Below are 25,208 nucleotides of genomic sequence, written 5' to 3' on the forward strand. Positions count from 1 at the left end.
AGGAGACACAGATTGTATAATTTTCTTTAATAATAACTTTAAAACAGGGTACAAATCGGGTCCACTCCTCTGAAGGCTTCGTGAAAGTTTGCTGTGAAACAGCTGAAGTCAGTTTTTCTGGGGTATGGATGACCGAGGTTTCCCAAACTACATTCATAGCTCACACAAATGTCCCACAAATAATCATCTAATAGACATTTATTATAATGATATAACCACATTTTTCATTCTAAAATGAGACATTCTTTAAAACGTTTGAACATGAGTGATTAAAATTAAATGGCTCTCAACTAAAAAAAAGAGTGAAGATTGGTGAAGTTGTAGCTTCTTTGGCCTCGGTTATGGTGATCTGTGGTACTTTAAACGAACATACAGCAACTTTTATCCCTCAGCAATTGTCAGCTGGGGGATAATTAGTGTCTGATGCAATATTGTTCATTTGTCAATAGATTAAAATGATCCTAATACAGCAGAAAACTATCTGAAGCTATGATGGTTAAGGGAAACCTCAGTGTCTGTGGGGAGTCACAGACAAGTAACAGTACGGATAACAGCCAGCAGAGGGCGCCGACGAGCAGTTAAGTGTGTGTGTGTGTGTGTGTGTGTGTGTGTCAGTGTGCATCTGTGCATTAAAAACAAAGTTTTTCTTCTTCAGACTTACTAAAACGTAAAAAGTAACATTTAAAATTAGGTTCATAATACACAGAGTTGAATCCTTTCACTCAAAATCACAAATATGCTGGTTTCATGAGAAATGTCGCTGTGTCTTTGCTTATAACACTGCTTGTTTTATTGGTTAAAGAAAAAAAAAGTGTTGAAAATAATCTCTTAACCAGTAGTTGAAATCTGCACCTGCACCTAAAATAACGTTACTGAAAATATCCTAAATGTAGCTTAAGTAGAAAAGGTTTACTTGGTTTAAAGAAACCCAATCTTTTGAAGATGCAGCCATATTAAAAAAACAACTTGAAAATGCTGCTACATTTGTTAAGATGAATCTCTCTTGAGGAGTATCCGTGTGTGTTTGAAGTTGGGGTATTTGGCCCAGTTGGCAGCTTGTTGATACGAGCTATTTATAATACAAGTGTGCACACACGCTCACACATTCATGCACAGAACAGGAAAAAACAAAGAGCAGCACAGACTCACATTCAAACATCCAGGTTGTAAACAAAAGCTCTTTTTTTATCAAAGAGAGGAATATAAAACTTCACTGCCACAGTGCGATCTTGAAAAGCTCTATGGAGTGACTACTGCATTAGAAAAAAGCAATAACAACGCAAACATAAAACTGTGGGATAAAAAAGTTAAAAGGATTATATTACAAAGCCTTTTGGAGTCCTGAGTTTATCCAACATAAACAAAACAGACAAAAAGGCCAGAGTCCATATTCATCATAGAAATACATTAAAGGATTTAAAAAGAAAGAAAACTGACAGTTTTCCTGCTAAATATGTTTTCAACACATCCATTGCTCTTGTTTAGGACGATACACATGGTTATTATGCAGCACGTGTTGTTGTTGATGATGATGATGATGGACTTTTACTGAATAAGTGATGAGTCTGGTGAGTTTTCACTCATATTATTAGTATAAACGCTTGAAAGGAAAACGTGGGCTGCACAGATTTGTCAGCCGAACTTCGGGATTGGCCGATATTCATTTTGTCAATTCGGGAAAGCACAAGTAATGTGATGGAAACAGATATTTCTATCCTACTGCTTGTTGTTATTATAGTATTTATGTTTCTTAAAATGATGAAAAGTACAGTGAGGATTTGGGCTTTGTTTCATAAACAAATATTTGCCAATAATAAATCAATTTGATGCTTTGAATGCACAAAACCAATGAATGTTAGCTTACAAATTTGCCCAAATAAGCGCAACTTCTGGTCGCTTTTACATGAGATTACACTTATGATTCACAAAAATACTGTTTCTGGACATACTTCAAGCAAAAAAAATATGTGAGCCTCAAATTTGTGCTGGAGGAAACGTGTCCAATGACTTGAAATTAATTTAAATCTACCTGCTGCCTGAGAAAAGGTCTTGTACGCTGATTTTTGTCCTCATTGAGTAGGTAGTTGTAGAGCAAATGAAAAGGTTTTTGAAGTAGTTATATTTAAAAAAAATAATCATCCTCAAAAACAAGGTTATATGAGAGGTTATTTCATCAAAGAGTGTGTGTGCTCAGGCTTCATACAGCTTTTTGAGAATAAAACTCAAGCACATTTAAGCCCTTTCAAGGTACTTAAATTAAAAACTTTCCAGATTCTAAAGCTTTTATCATCACAAAAAGTGAGCTTCCCCAAAAAGCTGTGGTTTAGTTATAATCGGATGATTTAATTTCAAATATTAAATTACTTAGGATATTCATGACCGATTGCTTGGATGAAATGAAATTATGAAATTATGGTCAAAATCAACGGACTGAAAATTTAACGGTTAATGTTAAGCACTTTCTAAACTTTGAAATTAAGCATCACTGCACAAATAATGTACAAACCGAAGTAACCGGATTGGATTTCATGTGACATAAAAATTGATAAAAAATAACAAAATTAAATGACCGAAACGAAACAAATCCGTATCAACAGGAGCTTGAGGCCGTAATATTTCAAAACATCGGTATCGGCTCAGAATTTCACAACTTAAAAATAAAAAATAAAACCCAAATCTTTTTTTTGATGCTCCACATTAACGCCAATGTGCATCGTCCCTAACTGGACTCAGATGTGAGGAAACTGACTGTCAGGAGTGCAGGCTGATGGCTGAAGGTCAGTTAAAAAAGGGTTTCAGTCCCATTTAAGACACACTGTTCCTCAAATTCCTTCCTTTGCTTCAACTGCCCGTCCTCTTCAGACATTTACGCAGATCACAAACCGTTACGGGCTGACATCATGTCCTGAATGTAAACTTGGATCTTAAATTCTCTGGTAAAAACAAAACATTTCGCTTTTCAGCTACAAAGATGAACACACCAACAACTGGGAGCCATCCAGTATAACCATAGTCTCCTACTGTTGGCCACTGGGACACTTGTGGGTTCAGTACCTTGCTCAAAGGCACCTTGGCAGTTGCTACTGAGAAATAATTAACTCTCTTTTTACTCCGGGATTTAAACCCAGAACCTTCTGGCAACAAAAAGTCCTCTCTAATGTATCTGCCTGCCTAATTTCTAAACTATTTAGATGTTTTAAACAATATTAAATTACTGGTAAAGCAAAAAAAATGCTGCATTTTCAAAATTATTACATTACAAACTTTTTTAAAAATCTGCTTCATTCGGTTCAATTTTCTCACACATGGTTATCCCATGATAGGATTTTAAGAGCTGCTACAGATACCCAGCAACTGCTGATTGGAAAGGAACAATGAAAGGGACTTGGGGAGCAAAAATGACCTGGAACTGAACCCATCCAAGGTGTGTGAGGGATTTTCACCCATTCAGAAACAGTTTTTTTATGTCTTTGTGGTGTTTTGTGAGGCTGATTGTAGTTCTAGCTCAAGTCTATCCAGCCTGTTGTGAGAGAAAAATAACAAAAGCCTGAGGCCCTGATGCGAACACACAGCATGTTGAGGCAAAGTGTATGGATTTTAAACTCCGCCTGCTGTTTTCAAAACTTTACCAACCAAATATTTAGGACATTTTAATGACAGTAGACTGCAGTGTTAACATTTACCAGCCACGGATCAAAGTACACCTGTGTTTGGCTAGTGGTGAATTAAAACTATAATAAGCTCCAGTCTCTCAGAACGTTTCCTTTTGTTTCTCTTCAGATGGAGTCTGACACAGCAAAGCTTTAATGGCCACTACCTCCTCAGATTGTATGGATGTTCTATAAGAAAAGACCCTTTTTCACACTACAGCAGAAAAACAACTGGCGCTGCATGATACAGCCTCCAGGTTTCCATCCAAATGTATTGTCATAAACGAAAGAGCATCTCTAACTGGTCCAGACAACTGCCCATCAACTTCATCCTCTGTGTGGATTAAACGGAGGCCCCTTGTTTTCTAAATCAGTCCAGTGTCTGCCCAGTCTTGAACAAAAATAGATAGTTTGAAGCAATACAACTTGTATTTCTTGTTAGGTATCAAATCACCAGCAAAATCTATATGCTAAACAAGTCGCTGATTGAAATATGTTATCTGCAGAGTCTTGTGATTGGTTTGCTTGCTCCATGTGAAAGCGTCTTTTGTTTACGCATTTGTCTCTGAAATGTTACTGCTTTCTTTCACACATAGTCGTACCTGCATTTTTCCCCAAAATGTTTTTAGGCCTTGAGGTGAGAAATTGGCAGAACAGATTTTTACTGCTCCCATTTTACACATGCAGGAAATGTTCTTTCACATTTCAGGCAAAGACTGTGTATCAATTTGAGGCATCAGATGAGAAGATTTGTTTTAATCGGATGCCATTATTCCTCCCTTCAGCGGAGCAGAAGCTTCATGTATGTCGTCATTTATTTATTTGAATTTGAACTTTTACCCTAAGGGGGAACAATACAGATTACTGACGGCTAATAGAAATCTCTACAAGGAATCCTTCCCTCGTATGCTGTCCAGGTAATAAATTAAACTAGGGTCCAATAGACAAGGATACAGGGTGGTGCTGCTGACTCATGAATGAATGAATGAATGAATGTGTATTTTTAGACGATGTATTGTCTTGCGTATGTTTTTACGGTGAAACCAAAGGCAAATTTCCACATTGTGGACAGTAAAGTTTTCGCATTCCATATCTAACAAGAAAAGTCTGAAATAATAATAAATAATATTCTTTCTTATCCATTCGATCATCTGGTGACCCCTGAAGGTGCCAGAAGAATCCACAAAAATGGCTGCTGGATGACCAAAAAGATTTGGAAACATCCTCAAACCCACACCTCTTTTTCCCCTCTCACTGGTTTCCGCTACAGTAAGTTAGGGGTTAGCACCATCCACCTACTGACTGCTGGTGAACTCTGTATGTGGCTGGTAAACCGTTTAACACTGCAGGTTGGCTGGTGAAATAATAAAAGCAACTTAAGGGAGATAGTTTGGATTGTGTATGGGCCGTTTGAATCCGACAGCCATGTTCGGAGAGATGATCCTGCCTCCGTCAGCAGCACGAGTTCCTTCCTCTGCTCTGGATCACTATTTGGCTGACGTTCTTACCAAGAGCAGGTAGCAGTTCGGTGTCGTGCTCGAGGACTGGAGCTGGACTCATCAGCCGCTGCAGGTCTCTGTAATCAAGTCCAGCCTCCCCCAAATCTACCAGCAGGCCTCGCAGCTTCTACCGGCGGGGCTGGTGGCGGGAATGACGAGGCAAGGAGGAGGGGCTGGAGGAGGACGAGGGCGAGCAGGGCGACATGGATGCCAGCGAGGCTGTGGCAGCGGCGTCCTCTGCTTCCTCCAGCTCTCCTGCTCCGTGCAGCTCCTGGCTGACGCTGGACTGTAAGGCAGCCGGGGTCAGCCACTCTTTGGGCAGGCAGCTCTGGAGGAATGGCACGCAGGAGCTGAAGTAGGCCAGGCGGTTGACCCAGCGAGGGATCTCCCTGCCACACAGGATCTGAGGAGAGAGAAAAAGGGTGTTGTAGTTCTTGTAACGAAAGCCTCTACAGTTGAAAATTATCCTTATTTTAAGGCTCTGTTTATATAAACCCATTTTTAAATATTAGGAATGAACTTTTACACATTTGTAAGACTACCATTAGCTGTGTTACCATTCAAATGTCAAGCTAACTTTTGAAAATAACATTTTGTTCAACTACTTATATAAATACATATATAATATATAATATACAAATAAACATACAGTGTAGTTTTGTAGTGATTTTTTTTTTAATTTGGCAAGTTTTAATTGTTCTTTCACATCAGCCAGTACTGGTCATGTTTCATGCTGTCAAGAGACACTATATATATTATTTAGGAAGAATCCAACAGCACAAACCACTGATTAGTCATGTGATATAAATTACTGCTAGTTCAGAACTTACTCAATAAAGTTGTTTTCATATACCATTTAGTGCAAAAAAAATATGTTTTGTGCAAATGAGTAAGTTTAATCAAATATAGCTGTTTCCACTCACTTTTTGTTTGTACAATACTACAAACTATGCATAAAAATACATAAATGGACAAAAAGCGATTGGTGCAATAGTAGACAACAGCAAAGCGCCAAAGGCTGGGTACAAATTTGAGATGCAATATTTCAGTGGGGGATGAAGATTATAGATATTATTTTGTAAAGTATATTTTTATTTTTGTCTATTTTCTTCTATTTTTATATTTTGGTAATTGTTTTTTTAAAGTAATCCACACACAAAAAAAGTACTCTGCTCTTTAGCACTTTTTTGTAATGTACTTCACTTTCAGAATATTCTTACACTGGAACAATACCAGTTTCAACAAAGGTTTATTTGAAAAAAAGGTTTTATGATGACGTCTCACAACAGAACAGGTCACTATTGGAGTTCAGTAACAAAGTAAAAATTTAATGAAAAAAAGTCAGTTTTGAATATGAAATCTATGAAAGCATAATTTGTATCCAGATATATTTTAGAGTGATTTGATTTAATTTTTTTTTTAAAGTCTTGAATGTTTTCTAGGTCAGAAGACATCTGAGGGGCTAATGAGTCTTTCCACATATAGGCGAGCTTGCTGTGGAATAAATTTGAGACAATGAATGAGTAATTTGAAAATACATCCTGCCATTCTCTTATGAAGTGACCTAGAGTGAAACATGTCTGATTTTTCCAGGAAACCCTATTAGATTTCCTCTCTTTCTAGGTCTCAAAAAACACCCTGAGACATTCCAGCAACTCCATGACCCGTGGCCCCCGAGACAGAGTAAAATCTGCCGCTGTGGTAGCAATTAATTCACCTACTGTAACTAACCAGCTGCTTGTTCACGAGTAGGTCTGCTGCGAGGAAGACTTTTCGTGTCTCTGGTGGATTTCTCCCTCACCTCATTCCCTTAACAGAGCAACATGCAGGCACAGGCAGCAACACTGTCAATGTAAGGGCTAATTATCATTACTTAGCTCTATCAGTGCTCTTACAGCGTTATGGGGCGAGTGGCTTCCAAGAAACTCAGAGTGTTTCCCAGTTAATTGTGCTTTTATCCAAACATTCACAGAAGCTGCTGATAGGCTGCTTTTTAAGATGTGTGAGGAGACAGGAACAGGGGATTGGCTTTTAACCACAAAAATGTCTTACACAGTAGTTGTGATTTAGCAAGACACTTTGTGTCTGCTCTGTGTGGATGAGTGTTTTTTGCCAGGAAAAACCCAGGCTCTCTACCATGCAAATCACTCTGACTTGCCCTGACTATGAAGATGATCTCACAGATGAGCACAGCCTCACTACCTGCTGTAGTGTTGGCTGGCATAAAAAAAGCTGTAGCTGCAGAATTCACACTGCAGTCACGCGTTTTCAGAAATAACCCTATACACTGACAACACAAGCTTTAAAATCAACATGTTTGTGGCAGGTTTGAAAATCACAAAAAAACATTCTCTCTCTCTCGAGAATTGATTGTTGTACTTTCAAAACTGCAACAACCCTCTATGTGTCCAATCATTTTCTTTTCTGTCTCTTTAAGTTAAGCCCCCACATTAATGAGGTTATAGTAAACATGAGAATCAACTCCTGAGGGCACAGCTTCTAGATGTTATCAGCTGTGTGTTTTTTTCTCCATATTGCCGTTTATGTTTGATTTTGTGTGTCATCATGTTGTTGTGATGAATTATGTTGCCATGAACGTGTGAATATCTGCATTTTTAATTCTGTATCTTTACATGTTTGTAATCTGTGTCATCTGTGCATGTGTAGTATCAGTGTATGTTTCCGTGTGTGTGTGTGTGTCTGTGTGTGTGTGTTTGCCAGCTGGCTCTGCATGTCTGGTCTTGTATCAGTTTCTTAATCCCCATCTCAGTACTAGATGCTAACTGTAAGACTCCCTGCTCATTAGTCACACCAGGATAAGCCGATTGAAAGCACACACTCACACACACGCACGTACACACATACAGACAGCTAGTTCAAGTGCTTATGCTTGAAGCAGGAGAGGCAAAATCAAGAAACTGTTGCGTTTTTTTCAAACTGAGAGCGTTGCTTTTTTCTTTTTCAGGTAAGTTTAGTTTAACAGCCAAAATGTTGCAGTGTTGTACAGTATCTGTGTGTGTCCAAACTTGCAAACAGGACCTTTGTGTGTTTGTGTTTGTGTGTGTGTGTGTGTGTGTACACCTACCTCTGACAGTGCTGAGGAGAAGTGGTTGCAGTTCTTGTGCATGAGGTGGTAGGCGTTGCCTTTGTACTCCTTCCCCATCTCCTCCACGATTCGCTCTACATCCTCCTCTGTGAAGTCCGTGCTGCCCAACACTATGGCTTCTCTGCAGAGACGAGTGGGGAAAGGGTGCGGGGGCAGGTGTTACCAGATATTTTTACTCGCTGTCGAAACATCAAGAACGACTTCAGGGCATTTTTGTTTAAACCACTTTTGCGTAATCAGTGGGCCTCCTGCAAGGATGACTCAGATAAACACATTTGTTCAAGATATTCAAGAGAATTTGTGGCATTCACCCATTTTTTTTCATGTTTCTTAATGAAATTCATGATTGGTCCAGACTTGTTGAGTCATTTACAAATATTTTTGCTTTTCTCCACAGACTCCACAGAAGGAGTCATAATGCCTTAATTTGTCCCAGTGTGTTAAAAAAGTGTGTATCTGAGGCTGAAGAAAAAGCCTATTTTTTGCAACTATTGAGAATTAATTAATTACGGTTCATTTTAACCCAACAGATTTCAGTTAAAAAGTGTTGCAAAAAAATGTAAATAAAGTTATTAGGGGGGAAAGCCTTGCACCAATGTTATACTTGTCAGTGAGCACAGAGGAGGTGCTGAGGGCAGCTGTGAAACAGAATTTTGTTCACTTTTTTGGCAGATGAATACACAAACGAAAAGCATATTGAAATTGGCAATGTCCCCTCTGTACCAAAAATGTACCACATCAAACCCAAAACATTAAATCAAACATTATATTTCTCAACCGTTCGACCCCCAACCTACACATATGCATCAACACACACACAACCTCACTAACACCTGACCTCAATGGCAAATTTCAGCCTCCTCGGTTGAAAACTATGGCTGCTGAAGCATAGGGAAGTTTTAGTGCACTGTAATCAGCACCAAATTTCACAGTAAACCATAAAATATTTGCTGAAATATTTCAGTCTGGACCAGAGTGGTGGACTGATATGACCAATCATAGAGCCAAGCTGGAAAAGGATTAACCAGATCTATTCAATAAGGCATCGCCCCTTCTCACCTGGATTCAGCTGGTCTGTCTCTTTACAGTTAAAAAGGAAAGACCATCTTGGTCAAAGGTTTTGCAGTGGGAGAGTGCTTAACTCGCTTTGCATTTGGCAAGGAAACACCACAGTGGGTGATATGCAGGCATTTGTCCCAGATGATCCGTACTTATGGTCTAGTGGCCTGCATGGAGACAGTGTGTGTGTGTGTGTGTGTGTGTGTGTGTGTGTTAGAGTCTGTCTAAAGCCACAGGGCAGATCAACTAGAGCAGAAGTAATTCGCAGCAGCACAGTAGCTCTGTGTAGACACACAAACAGACCCTGGGCTGATTCTGGGAATCCAAAAAAACCCTATTGAACTGACTAGATGCTCTTCTGTCTCACCACAACAACAGATCTGAATTCAGCTGCAGTAAAAAAAAAAAAAAAAGACAAATGGCTGCACACCACACCAATGTGAGATTACACATCTACTCTTTTTTTTTGTACTTTAGCTTCAAATTATTTTTAGCTTAACACCTTTGATTTTCTGAAATACCTCACAGGCCTAAAGATCATGCAACTCTTTCTTTTCCACCCTACCAGCCATAATAATCACCATATAGTTGAGTCAAGATAAAAATCTGACAGAACATTATAAGATTTGAAAACATGGTTTTTATTGCAGGAATGTTTTCCATGTCTAAGTTACAGCGTGCAGTATCACATGAAGACCGGGGTGTCATTTTTTCTGCTCAATTTTGTGTTTTATTTCACCAATTTTCTCAGTTTGACACAAGTCAGCTGCCACAAACTATGAAGAAAACAGTGTGAAATGTTCCACATATTTTTTTTAATCTCTCTGTCATGTTGCAGCAGTAACCAGTTAATTAATGATTCGCTAACAGAGATGGACGATGATTATTTGACTGACTTGTCCTATTTAGTTCAGGGGGGAGCTCAAGACCAAACACTAATAAAGGTTTATGGAGCTTGACATCAAAGTGCTCCTACTTTGAATTGTCAAACTGACAATAAAAACATGATTACATGTTCTGTAGTTAGCTTGTAAATCAGTGATACATGCAGCAGGTCAATAATCAGACTTCTCCGCTCCTTCCGACTTTATACTGGAAACATGGATTTTTTTGTATCCGTGATAGAAGATGCTGCTTCCTGTGTGTTTGTTTGTGTTGGAGAAGAGAGGACAGGCAGAACATAGCTCTTCCTTTCAGCACAAAACAGTCTACATTTCACAAATAGTCAGATGTTCGGCTGTGAAAAATATTTAGACTTCTAGAGGCTACATTGTGTTTGTTTCGGTTTTAGTGAGACGACTTTAACCCTCTTAACCCCAAGCAGTTTCAGGAGGTGTTTTTTTAAACTCCTGTCACATTTTACTCACTGTGGCTTAATTTCTTCTGCAATATAAAAGTCCTGCACGTCTATTTAGATATCAAATAATGCCATAAAGTATAAAAAAATATGAAAGTTAAATTTCTTTAACACAAATTAGGAGAAAAATGTTGTTTTATATACGTATGCCTGCAAGTCTTTGTATAAACAGCAAATATCTCATACTTACTTGAACTTAAAGGTCTCGCCGAGTTCGGTTGCATCACCGGGTGTAATCTCAAAGATCCCTGAGAACGGGTACGGGTGTCCACCATAGGCAAACTCTAAACACAAGACATTTAAAAACATGAGCACTAACCATTGTCGAGCCTCTTTTTGCAGCTATAAATAATTTTAGCCAGACATGCTGGACATGCTATATGTATTGTATTCTGAGTGTAATCCTTTCTGAAACGGCATCCACAGGAAGCCAACTGATATATGTGGGGTCAAATTTCTGGGTAATCTTACCTCTGCCGTAGATCTCAATCCCTGAGTGAAAGACTCCGATGCCCAGAGTGCTGGTAAACTCATTGATCCAGTACTAAAAGAGACAAAAACACACAATGAATAAATGTCTTTTAACACTGCATGGATGGACTCAGTTCAAACATGCTGCATTTTAATACATATTATCAAGAAGTATACACATATTGTAGAGGATGTCTCTGAAATGAACAGACCTGTGTATTTATTACACTTAAAGAGATTAGGATCTTTCAACAAAACATCTCCAAAATATTTACACTATTTATTATGTCTACTAATTTGAGGTGTTATTTGCTTTCATACCATTATACCATTTATAGTGGACAATGACCCATGTGGCTTCAACCATCATGACCTGAAAAGTGCCCAATATTGTGTTTTTTTGACCCTGAATGAGATAAAATATTCCTTTATTAGTCCCACAATGGGGAAATTTCCATTGTTACAGCGTGTACAAAGTGTATGGCAAAAAAATTTTAAAGAAGCATCAATAATATAACTATTAATAGAAGCAAGCAATATTAACAAGAAAAATAAAAAAGTATTAACACTTTAAAAAATAAGAAATAGAAAAATAGAAAATAATATAACCCACGACTATGTCAGTCAGCTGTTCAGCAGCAAAGTTATCAGTCATGTGTTTTCAATTAATCCTTTAGTCTATAAAATGTCAGAAAATAGTGAAGACCATCACCACTTTGAAGTGATAAAAAGTGATGTCGCTTATTCTGTCCAAACAATAGTAGAAAATGTAAACAAGTTATCATGTTAAAAAAGGAAAACTGCCGCAAAATCTCACATTTCAGAAGCTTTAACCAGCAAATATTTAGTATTTAAGTCATTTCTAGCTCATCAGAATTGTTGACTTTTAACTGAACAGATCTCTGTCGATCGACTGAATATTTCAGCATTGAAGCAGACACCGAAGCTTCAACCACCTACAGATGGTGGTTGAAGCGATGACATCTGTGAGCCTCTGATGTTTACACAAGATCCTTTACACAAACAATACGAGACCCAGGAAAGAGCACACAAAATCAATAATTGCTGCAGCAGTGATGTCTCCATCTTTTCAGTCGTGTGTCTTTCTAACGTCCTGTGGCTACAAGGTGATTGGCCAGGATGTTGCTAGGCAGAGTTGGTTTGAGTGGAAAAAGACCTGTTAAAACAGAGGATGGAGCAGGGGAAGCTTATATTGACATTTGAGGAAACCAAATAGTAAGCTGATAATTTATTATACTTTATATATGGGTGGTTGACGTGAACTCAAATTCAAAGTGAAAAAAAAAATAATTCAAAAATATATGTCAAATGATATATAATTATATTCCCTTATATGTGAATAATTCAAAACTGAATGTGTCCATTTCTAATTCTTTACATATTATTCACTTTTTAGTGTGGTAGTCCTAAAATGTGTCCACCAGTGCAACACAATAAAGAATGTCATTATTTAATTCAGAGAATGTTGGACAGATAAGATTGATAAGCCAAAGGCATATTAGTTTGTCCCAATTATATTTCCACATCAAACATACCCCCAAAAAATTCAGAATTATGTTATTTATATACTATAAGATGTACACATAGAGACTTCACCCAAATGCCTGGGCTACATTCATTATAATTGGTATAAAACCCAAGGAATCTTCATTTCATCCTTATAGCTGCATAGTGATGATAACATTATTGTACTATCCCACACTTTTTACATACATTTTTCATTAAAATACCTTTTCCACTCACAATTCAATTTGTTGCACCACAGGACATTCTGTTGCACCATTGGACAACAGAGTACTAGTATGCCCATGTCGTGTACAAAGTCAAATTAATTATCAAACATTGTCAAATTTACTTTCTGCGTCTCTCTCTCAGGAAGTTCTCTTTCCTCTCAGGATCTTCATTCAGCCTCTCCCTAAACTTCCTAGACCTTTCTTTGGTGTTCATTTCAGCCTCTCACTTTCAACATGGAAATCAAACTAGCTTTAACAAAACAGGGAAGGAAGGTTTGAGTTGTGTTGTCCTCAAATTCTGAGGTTAAGAGAAAATGCAAAAAAGCTACTTAAATTAGTCATTAAAAGTTGCTCTCGTTAAGGTTGAGGAAGTTTGCACCCATCCATGATCTGATGTCAGCCAGACAATCAAGCAATGGCTGGAGTGCAGCCTGCCCATCAACATTAAGAGGCAGATATAGCTGGACATCTTCTGCAAAGCAGTGGAAGGAGATGTTATGTTTGACTAGGATGTCCCCTAGGGGTAAAATATATAATAGGAAGAGGATGGGACCTAGTATAGAGCCCTGAGGGACCCCACAGGTGAGGGGGGCAACAGAGGAGAAGAAATCCCCAAGCAGGACAGAGAAGCTCCCGTCAGCCAGGTAGGACGGGCCATCCAAATGCGGCCGTCCATTAACCTCCATTCATTTTTTAGACTCGGATTATATCTCTTTTGCATATTTAAACTAATTTTTCAATAAAACTTGTAATACAAAAAATGTTTGTTTACATGTTTGCTTTCACTATGTTAATTTTCATTATGATAGGAGTAAAGGAAAAAAATAAGTGAAACTGACTTCATGTTGTACTATAGGACAGTGCGTTTCACCAGTGGACATTTACGAAATCAATGCTAGTTTGCGGCCTAGCTATATGAGAGACATTCTTCATCCTGAGTAACAGTGTTAAGGTTTACATTATTTTCAATTATCAATCAATGTAAATTGATAAAAATATTCAGATCAATACTTAAACTGCGTTGTACCAAAGGACTACCTTAAGACGACCAGTTCCAACACTGCACGGAAATAGTAATATTATGAAAATATTTGAGACAGAACTGATCTTGTGTGCAGTCCACCTGCTCCAGAGATGTCTTCTGTCCTTCCTGATTCTGGTAGGACCCCTCTCAGTAATGGGGTGGTCACATTAATGCCTGTTTTATATCTACATAATGCCGTTGCTCCAGGAGGACACCAGTTTTGCGGACAAAATGTAATGTGTCATAATAACTCTACATAGGGACCTTAACACTTATATCCTCTAGATTCATTAAGTAAACACTCGTATGACATGCATTCAAGTATTTTAATGTATTTAGATTAGTTTTTCATTAAATTACAGTTGTTTTAAGATAAGTAATGCTACCTAGTACAGTTGCACCAGTGGACAAATGTCATGTTCAAAACAGAATATTTGCATAGTTGAAGAACGATACTCATTGTTTGCAGATGGATTAGATGTAGAAGAATGAACTGCATATTAAAACATTAATTTTAATGAAATATGATCAAATTTTAGTGATATTTGTCACTGGGAACACAAAAATTGAGCGTCACGTCAACCACCCATATACACTATAAATTAATTACTGTTTATTACAGGTGCCAAAATCACTCACATAAATAACATTATATGTAAAAAAGTGTCATACGAAAGCTGCACTCAAACAAAGAGACCCATCTATTTCTTGCATTTGATGAAATTAACAATGATTTAGTATAAAAAATATAATATTGCAGAAATTGTATGAAAACAATACATGGTTGCATCCTTTCCTGCTATTTTTTGATGTAATTGCATGCTAAATAACCTTAAGGCTTAATTGACTGTGAGTATAATTAGCAATTAACCTTTTGTTTAATCATTAAATGTAATAATTTGTAATTGAAGTGTCAGAGGAGAGGTAGTGACAGGTCGATAAAATATTCACAACTTTTAGTTTTGCTCATTAACAATTCTACTCTGCCGCTGCACACCCGAAATCCCAGAATATGATCCTGATAAGAGACAATATAACACAAATCTGATCACAAATTACATGTTTTTTTGTTACCAAACAGGATCAACATCAGTTTGAGTGGGCATCATGTATCGAGCGCAGACAGACATCTCTTTTTGATGTTAAGGGACCATTTGCAAAACATATTTAGCAGCCTGGTAACCACAGCAATCTATTAAAAAAATATATTCTCATACTTCCTGTCTAGTGTTATGCAAATACAGCATGTAGCTGCACACAATCAGCGGTGGCAGAGCTGGCAGTCATCTGCATTGCAAATTGTTTCCTCTGCTGCATCTGTAACAGTTCACTGTGTTCATAAAGGTAAAGAGGACGCTGTATCTGCCTCTGGTTGTTTGCATCCTTTTCAGACAGGTGTGATGAGTTTTTTCTACTTTAATGTAGAAGTTCAGGCCACTGTGGCTTTTGGGCTCTTAACTACTTGTTGCACATGTCAGGTAATAATAAGCTGTTATGTATACAGGCTTATGCTGCTGTACTGACTGAATTAGGTAACCTAACCTTTCTGACTTGAGCAGAAACATGAGACACACATTTCAAAGAGACACAACACAACCTGGGTGTAAAGTGAATTCACTGAAAGGCTGGATTTTGACCAATGATGAAGGGTCGCTGGGCTACAGAAAAAAATAAAAATCATGACTATTTTGGTCAATATTGAGCTCACAATTATTTAAGATGATTACTCTGTGACCCATATTTATCGATCTTTAAAAAAGAAATTGTCTTAAAAATTTAATTTTCATGAACTTAAAATAAAATTTAACTGAGAGACAAATAGAAAATTAATTTAGTTAATTAATTTAGTTATAAAAAATAACAATAATAACATATAACATCTATTAATTAAAATAAATAATATAAAATAATAAATACAAATATACATTAAATTAAAATAAATAATATCAACTACTGTTGCAACACTACTGCATTACCGCCACCAACTGAAAACTCCGATGTATAAATATTCATAAATAAATGAATAAATCAATAAAATGACTCATAAATTAGACCAAAATAAATCAGATCAAATAAGATGAAATGCACTGTCACTGTCTACTGAAAACTCCTACACATATATACAACTTTTGGTAAAATATATTCAACATACTTAACTCAGTAACTTGGCATGCTCGCTGTAAAGGAAAGATTGCACTGAACTTATAACAATAAATAAAAATACAACTTAATTCATTGCCCAGCCCTACTGTGATGGAATATGTAGGTTTGAGTATTTTTCATACTAATGGATAGGGAATGCAATTATAAATGTAAAAGTCAATAGAAAAGAGTTAAAGGGAAAATTCAGACCATGCATTGTAGCTGTGTGTTTGTTTCATTGTGTCACATGCTAAATCCATAGTAAATCCTCAGCTCCAATGAAAAGAAACCATTGAACTTCCTGTAGAAGAATGCGTCTTAAGCAGTGACCTCATGCTGCATTAGTGGGTCTAACTGAAACGTCCCGTCTATAAACTCAGACTGCCTTTCTCTGCATACTAACAGTCCATTGGATTACACTTAAATCTGACCCCTTTCTGTTTCAACAGAAAATGCATTAAGGAAGTAATTACATTAAAGGAAACTGTCTGCTTTAACATCACTTTGTGTGATTGATGTGTTATTTAATACCAAGCAAGTACTGAAGAACAAGTCAGTCAGTCTTGTTTTCTTCTTCCACAACTGGATTTTTCCTCTGTTTGCAGAACTGAATTAAATTTGAATAGAAGTGAACAAAATCCTGTTCTTTGCCTTCAAGTCAGAAGCAAAACAAACAAGCATGGCCGGTAGGTACAGGGGAGTCGACTGAGTTGACTGCTCAGCAATCTTATTATTATCCTGATCACAGTTCACATCTTGAGATGTGGACTTAATTTCTTGTATAAATGCATTTTGGTTCCTAGTATTGTAAATGAGTCAACATATTCTCAGACACAGGTTTAAACAGGGTTATGACTAATTTAGATTATGTTTATCCCTCATTTTAATGTCATTTTGACCTACAAATGTGTAAATTCTTAAAGATCAGAGATAATAGGAGTGCTGAGCCAAGAGGGTTTTGTTGCACAACATCTCACACTGCAGAGTATGTCTGTTTCCTGACCTACATACGGTTGAAACATTGCACAAAAAAAGCAGCTGCAAGAGTCAGCGATTGGCTTTACTATGAACTGAGAAAACCCCTTTCACATCCACCTAATTGGATTTAAAATGTGTTACTCCCCCAGTTTTGTCAAATATCGATCGCAAATCACCTCCAATTTTGCATTTTATGGAAACATGGCTTGGATGTTGCACCAAATAGGGCCACGTCTGGGTCACATGATTTAACAACTGACTACACTTTACATAATTCAAGAGAATTCAAGGAGAATTCTGCAAACATTTAATCCAAAAACAACTATAGTACAACATTGCACTGTCTTATTTCTAACATTGCTACTGGCAGGGTTTTCCCAGTTCAAATAGTTTTTCACATCATATGACCTCCTCTGAAGAATTTTAGAGCAAAAGTAGCATTATTAAAATAATTTTGTATCAGTTAAGTGGTTGTTTCTCTGAGCCTGCAATAATACCCATGTGTTTACAACAGCTTGTTCTCAAAGAGTGAGGAGAACTGCCATAGTCTGTTGCTTTTAAAAAGTCTGCTTCGAGGTTCAGACACCAAGTGTATAAGCTTTTCACCCCTGCTTCAAGCCTCTATACAGGGCTGTTTCTAAGAAGCGAGGGCCTTTAAGTGAATCCCGTCCAGAAAATTGTAGAGTAGGCCACAACTCCACAAAGCCACAACTGACTTCATACAAAGGGAACACCTTACACATGAATACAACAAGCTTATTCCGCACTAACTCTTAATCCCTCTGAGTAGACAGTCAGTTAGATGCCCAGACATGAATAGAAAAAGTAGCAGGATGAGTCTGTGTATGTGTGTGTGAAAATATTTTAAGAAAGCTTATCTGCTAGCTTAGTAGAGTACTTCCCCCCTCAGTGGTGCAATAAGACTATTATCTGAGCCCTCATTACTTCAAAGCTCGTTAAAACCCGCCTCTGCCACAGCACAGACAGCAGGCTGAGAGTGTGCACGAGCACGTACATTTGTGTTTATGAATGAATTAAAGACAGAAAAGGGAGGGAGGGAGGGAGAGATGGAAGCCTGTAAACACCCCACTCTGTGCTGTAGCACCGGGCAGTGCAGTAACTTTCTCTGTTAAGGAATATTATCTCTGACAGTGAGAAGAATAATTAGCTAAGAGATATGAAACGTCTTTCGTTTTAGCGTATGCTTCACTGCTTTGAAACTCTGTAGCAGACATACGTCTCGAGAAACAAAAGTGAAAACTCAAATTGAGGCCAGCTCCCTGCCACCAGCCAAATGCTGGTGAATATTTGCTGCAATTAATAGTGTGCTCTGCTTCACCATAATATTTTTATCCTAACCAATTGTTAGATGGTTAATGAAAAAGTTAATAATGGAAACTGCACAAAAAGGACAGATTCTTGCCTTAATGAGCCGATTTACTTCAGTCATTGATCCTGAAACTAGACTAAAACAGTGGCGATGTAATGGTTGAGTCAAAATAAATAAAAAAATAAATAAATACATTATATGTATGAATTATATCCCCTCCTCCAAGAATTGTCACCCTAACGTGATGGAGGAGGGTTTGCGTGCCTCTGTGCCCTAGGGAGCGGTGTTGTCAGAGGCAACAGCTCCGGGTAGGGTCTCCCAAGGCAAAGTGATCCCAGGGGAGAGTCCAGACTAAGAACTAAACCCCCATATGAAGCGGACTTTGAATTAAGTGTTTTATGACAACTTAAAATTATCGTTTGTGTCAATGCAGACTGGCGTATTTGGCTGTCAATTCTCACTGTAGGGATTCTTTGTTTTATTCACTGTTACAATTGTTAAAAAGCAGCATACATTCTGTATACCTTCAGTTGATAGCATAGCATATATGTGCCAGTTAATGATTTATTGCTGCACTTTTGCTCCCATCTGATCGGAAATCTCTCCAGATAATTAGTATCACTATTACATTTGCCCCAGGCACAATTTTTTTTAACCATGACAGGCTCGAAATCCACAAAACCAGCCTTAAATATTAAGAAAATCTAACATAATCTAGTCGGAGGTGGCTGATGCTACCCTATGACTGTCTGCTTGACTTGGATTAAGAGTCAATTACATGCCTGACATTGATGCAAAATGTTATTAATCAAACGCTGCAATAAAGCAATAATTGATTTGCAACACTGCCCACAGTGACCTAAAACAACTAGAGGTATTGAAGGGATACCAATTTAACTATAAACAGCACAAAAATTTGTTTTTTAATGATTTTTATTGATTAATTGCTATAATCTTAAAGGTAAATGCTGTCATAATACCAAACCCTAACTAAAAGTACTGATAGTACTGTAACTTATTTATCTTCTCTTGACACCTCTTACTTTAGATGAACTAGATGTCAAAAAAGTCTGTGTGATTGATCCAGAGAAGCAACCACAGTCAAAACACTGAACAACACCTGCTCTGCTGAGTATCTGGCTATGTGACACTGTTAAACCTAATACTCCGACACACACTCACAGACACAGCAGACCACAGTGGTGGCTGGCAGGCAGACAGGTGGTGTGCAGATAATGCTGTCTCATTAGAGCAGCGTACTAAAGCACTCAGAGCTGGCCAGGAAATCCACTTAGCAGAGATGGGAGCAGGATGGCAGGGAAGACCCGACAGAGTGGGAACTGTGGAAGAAGAAATGGGGTTGGTGGGGGTCTGAATACTGCCAATATTCCTGAAAGTCATGTGATAGCATTGATCTTCAAATGGACAGGAGGAATTTGTCCTTTCATCAGTCTTTTTTCATAAATGTTCAGTGTCTTTCTTACACCACAGGACAGGCAGATTCACATGTTGCCCAAAATGACAGATGATCTCACTGTGCCACCATGCTGCCCCCAACCAGGCCGCACTTCAGTTAGCACTCGCTGCCACTGCTGATTACATAGTGTGACATCTGAGATAGCAGCGGGGATCCTGCAGTGTGTTTCGCCACGGTCTTGACCTCTGCCATTATCTCATCTCTGCAGTTTCTTGACTTCCTCTTAGACAAACAGCCAGTCACCGAACGAGTCACTTAAGACAATGAAAAAAGGCTCTTTTTGGTTCATCAAATTGTTTTATAGATAGATAGATTACTTTATTCATCCCCGAAGGGAAAATCGGTGATTATTCGATAATTATGTGATAATAAAATAGAAAATTTTAACTGTTAATAACAATTTATAGTGGCCTGGTTCATGTATTGGCAACATGAGCATGCTGCAGCCATTACCGCACATTACCCAGCCTAAACTTAACAAAGTCACTTTAATTCACATTTTGTGAAATCCACTTCATTACGGGAACATAAAGGGGCTGGATTTATGACCTACTGCAGCCGGCCACCAGGGGGCAATTGAAATGTTTTGGCTTCACTTTTGCGGTGCCTGTACATCCATATCCATCCTGATATACAGTCCAAGGGAGCTACGTTCTGTAACTAGATACTAAGTAATAGTAGACGTATAAAATACAGTACAGCATGCTGTATTGCTTGGTGCAGAGTGACCAGGTGCAGTGATCTCCTATCTAGCTCTGTACTTAGTGTACAACATAAGAGGAATCATCTTATTTAGATCTCAGCAAGAAAGCAGTTCAGCATATTTCCAAAAATGTCAACCTGCTCCTTTGACGCAGGTCAAACAAATGTCACAGATGACCAATGAGTCTGTCCGCCTGTAAACACAGTCAGTAAAACTGTTAGTCAGCCACCATGTGACTCAGCTAGTCGGAAAGCAAAACACTGAGTGAGCACTCACTGACACTGATGTGTTTATCAAAATTATTATTAGTATTATTATAAGACATTATGGCAGCATCAACCCGAGCTCTTTTGTTTTCCGCAAGTCAGGTAAAAAAGCAGACGGCCAGTCTACCAGTCAGTCAGTGAGCAGCCAGTCAGTTACTTTTCCTACATTACTCAGGTCAGAACAGCCTAATCAATAGACACAGGAAGTGTTTAAAGTAGAGGAATGAGTGAATGAATAAATGTACCCCAGACATCGCCTCATTGTCTTACATGAGCACTAGAACGTCACTGCAAACTAGCCGAACTCTTGTTCCCATAGTAGCACACACAAAAGTAAAAAAACACCAAAAATATGCATGGGTGTGTGAGTTGATCTGCATGCACATGCACAAACCACAAAATGTCTTTAATAAGTATAATGTGCACATTCATTCTTCCCGCTCATACACACTCACACACTCATTTAAACACCAACTTCAAAACAAATAAAGCATTAAACAAATCAATGAACAGGAAGCATAAAAGCGCCCAAAACCGTTAATTCAAGACACACATGTGTTTTAGATATGTATGAGTAGCGTTTGTAAGCCTTCGCGTGTGAAAGTGTGCCAAGGCCCCTGAAGCCTTCACATGGATGGAAGTGAGAAAGAGATAAGAGCTCTTCAGTCTTTACAGAGAAGAAACTAATGTGGACTGCAAGTCAAGTGGAAAACATGAGGATGTGAAAGAAAGAGAGGGGGAGGAGGTAAGAGAAGAGAAGGGAGGGGAGAATGAGAGAAGACAAGGGAATGATAGAAGGAAAGTAGGAAAGAACGATATTAAAGAAAAACAGAACGTGAGTCAATGCAAGAGGAAGGAAGTGAGGAAATGAGTAGATAAAAATGGAAAATACATGGATAAATATGAGACATCTTTGTACAGATTCTCACAGGACCCTTTTCTGTAGCTTCCACATATCTCTATAACACCCTTTGTCATTCTGACCTCAGGCCTGTGATGATATATTGACCATCAGCTAAAAGGGAACACAACAGCCATAAATCAGATTAGAAATATTAGTAAAACAGGAGCAAGACAAGAGGAATCCTGTCTAGAAAGAGAGGACATTCACACGGAGTCTGGGATACAAACATTTCTCTGATATCTCTTCGTATTTTCTGGACTTTTACAAGGTATTGAGTTTTGGAAAAGGAGGCATAAACATGAGCAAAAGCCTGGTTAACATTTATGGCAAGTTATGGTTTTCCAGCAGTGTCCATGCACATTAGCCCCCAAAACATGCCTGTTTTATAACCCCTAACAGGACAATTCCCATTGTAAGGGTAATCTGTCCGCCACAGGGAATCCATATCAATCAATGATTCATCAACAGATCTGTCAATTTCCAGCCCCCCTCCCCACTGACTCACTCCTGCATGGTGACAGCATAGTGACTCAAATTCCACCTCTGGCTCTTCCTGTAACAAAAAGACTACGTTTTCACTTCTGTAGAAATGCTGTCTGGGTAAAATAGTCCGTTTACTCTCACATCAACTTGTGGTTTACCAGCAGTTTGGTTTGGAGTCCTACTTTCCTGTTCAAGTGAGCTGAAAACCTGAAATGGTTTGTTTGCAGACTGACATGGATGAATGAATATAAAAGGACACTTAGAGAAAGGTTGACCCCTTAGGTCACCCTGTACACTGACTCTAGTATATGCATCACTTGGGTCACTTCTGTTTTAACAACAGCAGCTTATAAAGTCAAATAAAGACTATGTTGTTCCACTCCACTTAATATTGTCAACATTACATGTGTTAACCACTGTGGGTTTTTTTAAAAAAAGCTCTGGGTTTTTTGCCCAATTACAAAACAATGTTTTAAAAGGTGTCTTCTTGTGCTGTATGAAGTATGCTGGACTGAGCACACCAACAAAGCTCTGGTTTTAAATGCTCTAAACGTAATGTTAATAGTGGAAAAACCTTTCCAAAAGCATTTTGTGTTTAGAAAACAGCAGTAGACTCTGCCTCTCATGTTTCAATCTATATTTACTGGAAAAAAATAAGATGAACAAGTGAAACAATCACTAAAGGTGAAATTACTATTAAATTATTGGAGTTTGGTGTTTTTAATGTATGCCGCATTGGAGGGTGACTCATAAAGATTTTTAAAAAGACCTACATTCTTTGACGTTCATTTTTTGTTTGAGCTGATAACTAACACAACATTAAAATCACAAAATCACTTTTTCATAATAGAGTTTGGCGTGGGGTCCTGACATTGTTGACATGGAAAGCTCAAAAGACGGCGGAACCGTGGTACTTTGATAAAGTAGCAGAGAAGTAATAACACATCCATCTTTCTGGACCACTTACCATATCATAGACGTTCAGGATGATCGGCTCGTTTGCCATCACTGGCATCAGGCTTTTGTCCCCCTAGCGTCCCTTCTTTTCTGCGGGTCTCCCTCCTCCGTACTACTCCTTCCTTCGGTGCGAGATCCAAACTCTCGCCCTCCAAAAATAGACCTTCCTCCTCGCCTTGTTCCTCGCACTTCCACGACAGATGATCAGCTTGATAATTCAATTTCACACCCCGGTGTAAAAACCGTTTGAGTTCCGTGGGTCCTTTTACCGTCCACCATCTGACTGGCTTTGTGCAGATCCTGCCCGTCACGGAGCAGCAGCAGCGGCGGACAGATGAGCCTCCCCGTCTTGGCAAAACCTACCGACTTGCTAAACCCGTTCAGCTATGAGGTCGAAGTGAAAACGCGGACTTTACAGAGGAAATTGTGTCTTCTAGGAGGTGTGTTGGCGCGGAAAAGCCGCAAATTCATCTTCCCGAACGAATTATTCATCAAAATGACATACTGCTGAGATATCAAAACAGAATTTCCTCCGTGAGAATGACTTGCTACTCCCTTATTAGCTAGCTAACGGTAGCGCTGGAGCTGGCAGGCAGGATGCGACTGCTGGGAGAAAACTGGACGGTAAGAGTGGGCGAGCAGAGCGGTACGAGGAGTTCACACTCGATTAATCAACCTGGATGCTCCCAGCATCATGGGCGATGTAGTTCTTCAATTAAAAACAGCTTCCTTTATTTCGTCACACTGTTAAAACAATCGCCTAAGTCATTTTTTGTCAAAATTGGTTTTTTTTTGCCTAAATCATCTCCTCATGACGCCAACCAAAAAAATCGCCTACATCCTCAGTTGATCAGGTCATGTGATTTTACCCCTTTAAGATAATGGCCTATGTCAAGTGTGTGACTTATGTGGATTTATTTTGCCTATGACTATGCCAATAGCCATCCTTTGTTACATCATTTTGAGTGAATGATCAATAAATGTCATATGTTACACTTTTGGTGAAGTTTTTGTGTTTCCTGCAAAACTTGAGTTAGGCGATTATTTTTTACAGGGTAGCGATTTACATTAATTTCTTTTAGCAGACGCTTTATCCAAAGTGACTTACAGAAAAAGGGAAACAAGTTTAACAAAAAATAAGCAGTGGTGGAAGAAGTATTCTGATCCCTTACTTAAGTAAAAGTACTAATAGCACATTGTAGAACTCCACTACAAGTAAAAGGCATGCATTCAAAACCTACTTCAAAATAAGAAAAAGTACAAAAGTCAAAAGCATTAAAACCTAATCAAAAGTAAAAGTACTCGTTATGCAGAATAGCCTCACACAGATCACATCTTCCAAATGTATTATTTGATTGTTATTGATGCATTTATGTAAGCAGTATTGTATTATTCATTTTAACTTAATGTACTTTTATGTGGTTTAATTTATAAACATGTTTGAATCTTGACCTGAGAAGTAACTAAGCTGTCAGCTAAATGTCGTGAAGTAAAAAGTACAATATTTACTTCTAAAATGTAGTGGAGTACAAGTGTAAAATTACAGTACATTACTTGATGTACATTAAATGTACTTAGTTACATTCCACCACTGCAAATAAGCCAGGCTTATTTCAATTAGTCTGACTCATTTTAATTTATTCTGTCCCATAAAGAACATTTAACTACTTTCGCAGCACTTTGAGCTTAACTATTTTCAATTTGCTTTATGGAACCAGATCAACTTAAAATTAGTCAGACTGAATAAATATTAGACCTGGCCTATGGTAAACTCACTGAAACATGCCTCAGGTCCCATAGCTCTAATATAGAGAAAGTCCCTTTATAAAGCAAAACTGTCAATATTTGCTTGTCTTCTACAACAGTTTACTGGCATACAAACAATTTGAATACGTTAACTTGGGCTTTGGGGGTTTCTGGTATTTTAAATACCAATGAATCAAAAAAACAAATTTGCAGATTTATAAAAAAAAAAACAATCATTAGTTGTGGGCATACATAATTCTTTAGATATTAGCACGGTGTCTGCTTTTCTCTTCCATGTTTAA

The 25,208-nt window shown here is 38.1% G+C and overlaps 1 protein-coding gene across 1 annotated transcript; it reads right to left on the minus strand.

Moving 5' to 3' along the window:
• Positions 1–1,164: 1,164 nt before the first annotated feature.
• desi2 (desumoylating isopeptidase 2) lies at positions 1,165–24,086 on the minus strand. The gene is made up of 5 exons (XM_059359234.1): positions 23,171–24,086; positions 11,143–11,215; positions 10,862–10,955; positions 8,235–8,376; positions 1,165–5,552 (listed from the first exon to the last, which is right to left on the minus strand). Exons 1-5 carry the CDS (start codon positions 23,216–23,218, stop codon positions 5,277–5,279), a joined length of 633 nt encoding a protein of 210 aa, XP_059215217.1. The 5' UTR covers positions 23,219–24,086; the 3' UTR covers positions 1,165–5,276.
• Positions 24,087–25,208: the final 1,122 nt, after the last annotated feature.

This window comes from Centropristis striata, chromosome 20, assembly GCF_030273125.1.
Source record: "Centropristis striata isolate RG_2023a ecotype Rhode Island chromosome 20, C.striata_1.0, whole genome shotgun sequence".
Lineage (NCBI taxonomy): Eukaryota > Metazoa > Chordata > Actinopteri > Perciformes > Serranidae > Centropristis > Centropristis striata.